The sequence below is a fragment of the Physeter macrocephalus genome, chromosome 9 (assembly GCF_002837175.3).
Source record: "Physeter macrocephalus isolate SW-GA chromosome 9, ASM283717v5, whole genome shotgun sequence".
NCBI lineage: Eukaryota > Metazoa > Chordata > Mammalia > Artiodactyla > Physeteridae > Physeter > Physeter macrocephalus.
This window is the reverse complement of record NC_041222.1, coordinates 101738786-101748511: the sequence shown is the minus strand read 5'-3', so window position 1 is coordinate 101748511 and position 9726 is coordinate 101738786. Positions and strand designations below refer to the sequence as shown.

The following is a 9726-nucleotide window of genomic DNA, read 5'->3' as shown; positions in this document are numbered from 1 at the left end:
GCGGAGCACAGGCTCCGGACGCGCAGGCTCAGCGGCCGTGGCTCACGGGCCCAGCCGCTCCGCGGCACGTGGGATCCTCCCGGACCGGGGCGCGAACCCGGTTCCCCTGCATCGGCAGGCGGACGCGCAACCACTGCGCCACCAGGGAAGCCCTAGGTGTAAACTTTGTACAAATTAATGTTTGGTGTCTCATCAGCAGTGGTCCCTCACTAAGCATGTGTGGGACATACCAGTATCCTCTGTCTGAAATATCTGTATGTATGCTGAGAAATTCCTAGTTTTTTACCTTAATTATGTTGCCCAAAGTGTAGTGGGCAATCTTCTTCTGCATACGTAGAAACTTTAAAGTATTATGTCACAGGGTCACCTTTTGGAAATCATGGAAAGTGATTATTAGCGATCTATATTTTACACGTAAATTTATATTCAGTGATATATGGTCTTAGGAATTTTTTTTTTTTCGGCCGCGCTGCGTGTCTTGCTGGATCTTAGTTCCCCAACCAGTGATCGAACCTGGGCCCCTGGCATTGAGAGGGCCGAGTCCTAACCGCTGGAACGCCAGGGAATTCCCTTAGAAATGCTTAAAAAAAGAAAAAAATTATTAAGTACAGCCCAATTTGAGAAGTGTTAAAATGAGAGAGGAACAAGATGCAGATCTAGATTTAAGAAACATATTTAGGAAGCGGTCTCAATAGATGGATCGGGTCTGAGGAGAGGAGAGGAAAGGAAGGTGCAAGCCACTAGGCGTTCATCACCTTTACCGTGTCCTCTTACTAGTCTAGGATCTCGTTTGTGATTTCAAATTCTGTGAAGTGGTAGTCTGTTGACGTTCAAACTAGAAAACTAAACACCACAGCTGAAGGCTTTAATGAGTGTTTAAAAGTTGAAAGCGTCTCGTGATTTCATTTTTCTTTTCTCAAATTTGCAACTTTCTTGAATCAGTGTGTTCTCCTCTACTTTCCCTCTTCACATACTGTGCTGGGCTTTCCACGACCGTATCCATTCTGTTTCATCCACCTGAAATGCTCCTTACCCCGGGGCCTCTCTTTTTCCTGCCCTCTGCACCAGGTCTAGCTTACTTCTCCTCATCCCGCGGCTTTCAGATCAAACATAACTTCCTTCCGGTCACATCCCCTAATTCCCCAACATATTTTAGACTCCCTATGACATACTGTTAAAACACCCTGTAATTTCCCTGCATTTCAATTTGTACATTATTAAAGCCCTTATTTGCAGTTACTGCATGGGGTCTCTCCTCCCCGCTATGTTTCACGTGAGAAGGGATGTGAGTTTTGTTTACTGATGTGTCCTCCATCCCCAGCACAACACCTGCTGCATAGGACATTCTCAATTCATTTTGTGGTTTGATAGATGAACACTTTAAGACCCCCTCTAACCGCTCCCCCCCGTATTTATATAATTTGAAATTGGAGGCAACTTTTATTGATTTCTAAATCCGACATCCTAAATTAATTTCATTAATATCAACTCTTTATTTAGATGTTATATCACATTGCTCTATCTGGTAATATATTTAAATGTGGAAAAAAATACATAGCATTAGTTTCTAAGCTGGTAACTTTTAACTTAATTTCCCATACTTTATAAGCAATAATATTTTTGAGCCTTAATACAGTGAGTTTCTCCCAATAAAAAAGGTGAGCAGTTTTTAGAAACTACCACGTTTTTAAAAGTTTGCACAAAACTACCTAGGTCTCATTTAAAGCACTAAAAGCCAGCGAATTTTTACAGAAAATGAGATTTTCGCTTGCAGCAATACGGCAGATAGGCTATTAAAAAATTTTAAGAACTCCTGCAACAAATCATCAAATATTCTGGAGGAAATACCCTAAATACTTATCATAAGAAATTAAAAGAAATTCCTAAGGACCAAAAGAAGAGGAAGCAGAATTCCAAGTAATTAAGCTTGCAGCTGCCCTGAGGTAGTTTGCTGACAGTAGGAACCCGAGGCCTTGAGGTTTTTTTCCTCCTGTTTTTCCCTCAGCCTTATTGTGGAATAATTTACATACAATAAATTCGCCAGTTTCCATGCATAATTCATTGAGTTTTTGCAAATACACACATTCATGTGAATGACCTCCTTAATCGAGATCTAGATCGTGCCCCTCTGCAGCCAGTCCTCCCCCTCCATCCCTGGCCCCTTAACAACCACTGATTTACATGCTGTCATTTTAAGGTTGCCATTTGTAAAATTTCATGTAAATGTAATCTCTACAGTATCTTCCTTTTGAGATTCACCCACGTTGTATTAGTTCATCCCTTTATATTGCTGAGCCATATTTCATTATGTGGAAATACCACAATTTCTTTATGACTCATCAGTCGATGGACGTTGGGTTATTTCTGGTTTGGGAATGTTATGAAGAAAGCTGCCGTGGACATTAGGATGCAAGTCTGTCTGAACATACACTCTTGCTTCTCTTGGGTAAATATTAAATACCTAGCAATGGAATGGCTGGGTCATGTGATAGGTTATGTTTAACTCTACGAGGAGCTGCTGCTACACTGTTTTCCAAAGCGGCTGTGCCCTGTTACTTTTCCCACCAGTCATTTGAGAGTTCCACTTGCTCTGCATGCTCACCCTCGCTTGGTTTTGTCAGTCTCTGAGTGGGTGTGTGTGGTGAAAGACGGAAAGTTAAGGCTTAGCATTACGTGCTGCCTTGACCCCTGGTAAGACTGGGAGGGTCTCACATGGCCTCACCACAAGTTCCCCTCCCCATTCTGCTGCCGCGGAAAAGGTTCTCTAGCCAGACGGATCTCCTTATCAGAGGGGCCGGCACAGTTCCTGCTTGTCCCTGAGTGGCTGCTTTTAGTTCCATGCCAGCCACAGAGTTATTCAAAGAAACCAATCACATCTTCCTGCAGCAACCAGGGGTCACCTCACCCTCATAATGCTGCAAAGCATGCTTCTTACAGTCCCCAGCTGGCCACTGTGCCCAAGTGCAGCTCCCACATGGCCCTGCTTGGCCTGCAGCATTGTCCTCCCACAGGGGGTGAGTACCTGTAACTTATAAACTGTTCAGGGATCCCACCTGTCCTGTGTTCAGCCATCCCCATCACCCTACGGTGGGACTCTGCTCTTCCCCAGTGAATAGTGAATAGGAGGTGACAGTGCATAACGGCGTCTCATGGTGGTGTAAGTTTACGTTTCTCTAGGATGTTGAGCATCACGTCCTTATTTGCTATCTGTATATCTGCTTTGGTGAAGGTTTGTTCAGTGCTCTCCCCTATTTTGTGATCTGGGTTGTTTGTCTTCCTATTGAGTTGAAAGAGTCCCTTGCTGAATACATGTTTTGCAAAGATTTTCTCCCACTCTCTGACTTCCCATTCATTTCCCTCACTGTGTACTTTTAAAGAGCAGAAATTTTAAATTTTAATAACGTCCAGTCGATCAACTTATTAGTTGTTGAAAGAGGGGTGTTGAAATTTCCAACTACGATTGTAGTTGGAGGCCACAAAAAATTCTGATTTTTTTTTTTTGAGTTCCGTCATGTATTTTCAATCTGTTATTAGATGCATAAACATTTTGGACTATTATTTCCTCATGATAAATTGACTCCTTTAACATTATGAAATGGCCCTCGTTATCTCAAATAATTTCTCTCTTCTGAAATCTACTTTGTCTGATGTTAATATAGCCACTCCAGCTTTCTTTCAGGAAGTATTATTATGGTATTACTCCCGATCTTTTTACTTTTAATATATCTGTGTCTGTATTTGAAGTGGGTTGCCTGAAGATAATATATACTTCAGCCTTGCTCTTTCATCCTATCTGAAAATCTCTGGAATGTTTAGATCATTTACATTTAATTTGATTATGGACATGGTTGGGTTTCAATCTACATCTTATTTGTTTTCCTTTTTCCTGTTTGGCCTTAGTTCTTTTTTTAACCTCTTTTTACGCATTATTTTGCATTAGTTGAGTATTTTTTGTATTTCTATTTTAACTCTTTCTTGGCTTATTAAGTACAATATATCTTATATTTATAACGTGGGTGGTTGCTACAGGTTTGCAATATACATCTTTAACTTACCACGGGCTACCTTCAAGTAATATTATACCACTTCAAGTATAGTATACGAGCATTGTAACATTATATTTCCTATTCCCCCTCAAGCCTTTTTTGTTAAGCATTTTACTTCTACGTATGTTATGGCTCCACAAAACATTGTCATTATTTTTGCTTTAAACATTCCTTTATTTTTTAAAGAGGTTTCCTATAAGATATATGAAATTATTATAAAACTGTAGTACTATAACAGTGATTACAATTGTCAAGCAGTTGCAATAGTGCAGGGCAGACAAATAGGCTATTGGAGCAGAGTAGAGAGCCTCCTACTGGACTCTACATAGAATAAGGAGTATGACAAATACTGCATTGCTGACTAGTGGGAAAAGGATGGATTAGTCAGTAAATAGTTCTAGGAATACCTGGCTGTCAACGGGCGGTGGGGGGGGGGCGGTGGATTAACTTAGAGCCTTATTTTACACCACTCAATCATTTACAGGTAGGTTAAAGACATAAATATGGAAATAGAAATGGAAGTGAGGTCTGTGAGCCGCAGCACCAGCATCACCCATGAGCTAAATCTGCATTAAAAAATACGCATACGAACACTGGGGGAACGCTGGTAAAGGCGATGATCTTTGGGGAAATATTTGTCAACTCAAAATGCACAAGCCATGAAAGAAAACATAAATTCGGCATACCGTACTTGGATTACTGGCTAGAAAGATGGTGGCTTCCTGAAGGGTTGGCTGTTCACACAGAAGGTAGCCCTCCCTGCGAATACGTCCGCTGGAAGGTGCTTGGAGAGCAGCCCCAGCATCCTGCATCTCCTGCACATATGGCTTAACTTGAACCGGCTTAAGCAGGAAAGGGCATTTACTGGCTCATTGGTGTCATGGGTAAAGGGAAACGTAGACATGGCAGAGCCCAGAAATCTCACCAAGAAGGAGGAGGAAACAGCTGTGGCCGTGCAGCCATTCCAGTCCAGAAGGGGATGAGAATCGGACACTGGGGCTCAGGCCAGCGTGGGCAGCCACGGTGTGTGTGAAGGAGATGCAGCTGGGGCTCGTGACTGCCTCACCGCCTCCCCTCCACCCCCCACCATCCCACAGGACGTCTGCCCACAAAGCCCAGGTATGTATGCTGAGGAACAACTGTCTAGACCTGTCTGAGGAAATGTTGTCAATATTAGAGGGGTTTAACGGCTCCAAAACCAGCATCCTTTGTGTGTCTCAGAAGATGATTTCGATGGTCATGTGGACAAAACACAGGATGAGTTCAAAGAGGCGTGAGTTAGTGCTGATGGTTCTGGCCTGACTGTCTAAGCCAGACCTCCGCCCCCAGGGAGCTGTTCAGCTGCTTTATACCAACTGGAGATGCACCTGCAACCTGAAAAGCCTCTTCCACCTCAACCGGCGAGAGATCAAACTGCCAGTCATGGAGAACGGCCATTTCACATCTATATTGTCTACTTTGTCCTTAGCCCCACCACCCACTCTGTGAGCCCTGATCTTCCCCAGCAGAGCACATGAAGTAAATGGTTCCTGTGCTCATATTTCTTCTTTGATGTCGCTTAAAATGTCCACAGTGGAGCCAATGAGATTGCAAAGGCGAGCTGGCCACCTGGATGCCAAGGGTGCAAGGTCAGCTCTGGGGTGGTACTGGCTGAAACCCTCGATTTGCACATCTGGGAGCCAAGCAACTGGAGTGGCCATGCTGGAGAAGGAGAGCAAGTCCTCTGAGACCGAGGCCACCATCCAAGCACCCTGCCACTCCAGAATACTTCCCCATCCTCTCCTTGCTGATAGCAGTGGTGGAGGGGGCCACCACCAGGGTTCTTGGGGGCAACCTCTAAGCTTGGTTTCTCCCCCTGTGCAGGGAAGTTTGGCCCAGGGCTCTGGTCCTCAAACTTGGCACCACGGAACTTTTGGAGGTTCCAGAACTTACTGGAGGGCTTCCGTAGGAAGCATGGAAGTTCTAAGAGGAACCCCAGGGGCTCTGAGCACTCATCCCCCATGACTCCCAGCTGATGCCTCACTCTCCATTTGTACAGTTTACTTTTATATGATTTATTCCCATGTGATTTCATCACTGAAATAAAAATTTGAGAATCCCTTAAAAAATATTTCAGTCCATCAAAAGAAAATGTGAGAAGACGAAGCAGAATTTTTTTTCAATAGGAATAACCAACAAGTTAGTATTCAGAACATAAAAAGAACATCTATAAATAAATAATCCAATAGAAAGAATACAAAAGATAATGAGTTACTGAGAAAAGGCATCCTGAGTAAGCAATATACAATGAAAATATACAGTTGAGATACCCACTAGATGTGCAAAATTTTAACAGTCAATATTACGTTTTGTTAGAGTTGTAGTCAACAGGAAGTCTTAAATACTTCTTACTGGCGTGCAGTCGGTACAACGACTTTGCAAATAATTTGGCAAAAATCTGGTAAGGTGTGCATGTCCTAAGAAGTAGCAACGCCACACTTAGATAAATTCCCTCACAAGTATTGATAGGGACTTCCCCCACGGTCCAGTGGTTAAGACTTCGCCTTCCGATGGAAAGGGTGCGGGTTCGATCCCTGGTCACGGAGCTAAGATCTCACATGCCTCGGAGCCAAAAAAAAAAAAAAAAAAAAAACCAAAACATAAAATAGAAGCAATATTGTAACAAATTCAATAAAGCCTTTAAAAATGGTCCACATCAAAATAAATGTTTAAAAAAACCCAAGAATATTCATAGTGTTTATAATAACATTGCATGAAATTGCCAACAAAAATGGTCAGTAACCATTGGTGAGAATTGAGGCTGAAGAGGTAGAATCTTGTATATCATCCTAAGGAGCTTTACCTTGTGAAACACTGGGAAGCCATGGGGACCAGAATTCCGTTTTATGAAGATTACCCTGGTGGTGTTTTAGAGGGGGAAGTAGAAGAGGACAAAGCTGGAGGGAGGGGTACTGGCTAGGGAACCTCATAGGGTCCAGGAGAGAAACGAGGCTCAAGGTAAAGAAAGAGCATCGGAGATGAAGAGGGGACAGAAAGGAGAAAGAAGGGATGTTTCTGTCTCGGATAGATGATAGTCACCAGAGGTTGTTGACAGTAGTCCCGTAACTATTTGATACACATGGTTCTTTAACTGTAATACTTTGACACATGAAAAGATATTATTCTACAACTCAAGCTAATTAAATTCTACATAGGAGGTATCAATTGTTCTTAACTTTCCAGGTCCACACCATCATTTAAGAACAACAAAAAAATTAAAATGGCTTTTAAGATCTGAAGTTATATAGAAAAATTTACAGTGAACCATTAGCATTTAAGGTTAGGATGTAAAGAGTAATGGCAACTACACTTTCCCGTTTTATTAGCAAAGTGAATCAGGATGAGTAGGAAAATACCCAGGAAATCACTTTGCTCAAACACACAAAAATTACATTTTAACAAGAGCTGGTCATAAGACTTTTCAGAAAAGTCGCTACCTCTTCCCCTCTTAGGACAGTTTTAGTTGATTTTTAAGTTGTAAAAGCTAAAGTTAAAGGAGACATGTGTTTTTTCATTGTTTTTGGTGTATCTTCAAAGTCATAAAAGTTATAAAGTAGTCAGTGTTAAAATATATTTGGTAGTTTAGCAATAACGTTTTGCTTCCAGGATAATGTTCTCACACTTTATAGCTTTAAGAGTGTTCTTTACTCATGGGAACTAAGGCTGTTATGAGAAACTGAAGGGAAAAAGTTCAAAAGGTAGTCCCATGACTTTTTTTTTTTAGGTTCTGAAAAAGGATAAGACTGTTTGGATTATGTTGTTCTCCGATTTAGTGAAAACAAATGCTAATGAATATATGTTAACCTTCAGGTTATCAACATTCTTGCTCCAGATAGATTTATGGTAAAAATAGACTACTGAACTGTCTTGTTAAATTTTAAAAGATGAGTTTGGAGGAGTTCCAAATAACATCCTTTACCCTGAGGTCAAAAAGAATATGTAAACTCAAATTTTTTAGATAAGAATATTATTATAGTTTCAACTTTCATACTTCCTATTAAAATGACTATGTAAGAATATACAATCTTTTATGGTTTTATTCTGAATACATACCACTCTCCCTTTTTAACATATTCAAAGTAACACATGTTCATTTTATTTTCATTTTGAAATTTTTTTAAAGTACAAAGAGCACATTGCACCCAGAAATAAACTTTGTTAATAGTTTGATGTTATCTTTTTTATTTTTCAATCTACGTGCACATTTAAGTGGGTTGTGTGGGTTATTAAAAAAATGGAGATTATATTTTAGACATAATTTAAATTTTTTCACGGAACTCACGAGCATTTTCCATGTCATTATATACGTTTCCGAGTGCAAAATCTGGATTTTGAGAGCTACACACTATTCTCTCCTAGAAGTTTAATAATCATTTGACCTTCTTCAATATGCCAGGCATAACACCATAATCTTTTAAATAATTTCTCTATTGTGCATTTTACTGGTTTATAAAATTCCTAAATATAAAAAGCGCAATGATAAACATTCCTACGTGTAAATCTTTGATGATATGTATTATTTCCTTAGGATATGTTTTTAAAGTATGCAGTGATTAAGGTAATTGGTATCTATTTCTGACTTTATGTCCACAAAAGTTATATCTTCTACAGGAGTCTTTAAGTATACACTTGCCACAATTGAATATAGTCACTTTGTAAATCTCTACTAATTTGTAACTACATTATTTCATCCTTGTATTTATTACTAATTTTTTGTTGTTAGATTAAGACAATTGCTGAGGTTTCTTATCCCCACAGCTCTTCACCTGAGTCCCACTCCCCAGAGGAAAAAAGCTTGACCATTTTAACTGTTTCTACGGTGTCTAACTGTGTATTTCTAAATAATATGGTTAGTTTGTAAAATCTGGTCTATTTTAGGCATTGTCTCTGGACCACCTGTCACGGAAGAGGAAGAACTAGCACGTTAACTCCTACGTACCCATCCTACTAATCTGCTTATATACTATTGTAATCTATCATGTTGTGTTGTCTTCCTAGAACCTTCCCGCGTGGTGGAGTGTCCCATCCTCTTGTTCCCACCTGGGCCAGCTGCGCCCGAGGCCTGCTCCATCGCATTCATCCTGGACTCTCCTGGGCCCCTCTCCTGGGTTCCGTCTTCATTTCTGGGATCCCATGTCCCCCTTTCCTTGCTGCACGCGGACGTTTTAGTGGAGTTCCTCCACGAAACTCAGAGTTCCTCTTCAGCTGCAGCTCTCTCACTGGGTGGATCTCCATCCACAGCTTTTCTTTCCTGCTTCATCGCACTTGTCCATCTGATTTCCATTTCCCAGCGGTTTGTGAAAACCTCTGCCGACGGCCCCTCGCCCATACTCTTCGTGTGGGTTTAGAAGGTTCACATCCCTTTGTCATGGTAAATGGGGGTTATAGAGGGCAGAAAAATACATGCTTTCTGAAAATAGAAGACCTGCTTCGTTCACTTAAATATTTTCCTTGACTTTAGAAAAAAACCCCACAAAATTAGTGCAAGATCACTAGAGAAATATTCAGATGTTGCCAAGGTAGCCCATCCCTACTTTCCTCCCATCACCGAAGAAGTCCACGAAGAGGTAAAGTGTTATGTACCCAGAATAGTGAAAGGGACAAACATGGGCTGAGGAGGTGGGAATTAAGACGAAGCTCA

General features: G+C 41.1%; 1 protein-coding gene across 3 annotated transcripts in view; it reads left to right on the top strand.

The window, feature by feature from the left end:
- CEP44 (centrosomal protein 44) overlaps positions 1–9470 on the top strand; it is a 33890-nt gene extending 24420 nt beyond the window's left edge. Inside the window, exon 13 of one of the 3 annotated variants that reach the window (XM_028494247.2) lies at positions 9084–9470. In XM_028494247.2, the coding sequence (XP_028350048.1) occupies positions 9084–9254 (171 nt within the window). In that variant the 3' untranslated portion in view covers positions 9255–9470. The remainder of the gene's footprint in view (positions 1–9083) is intronic. The other 2 variants (XM_028494246.2, XM_028494251.1) reach the window with 2 other exon arrangements.
- Positions 9471–9726: the final 256 nt, after the last annotated feature.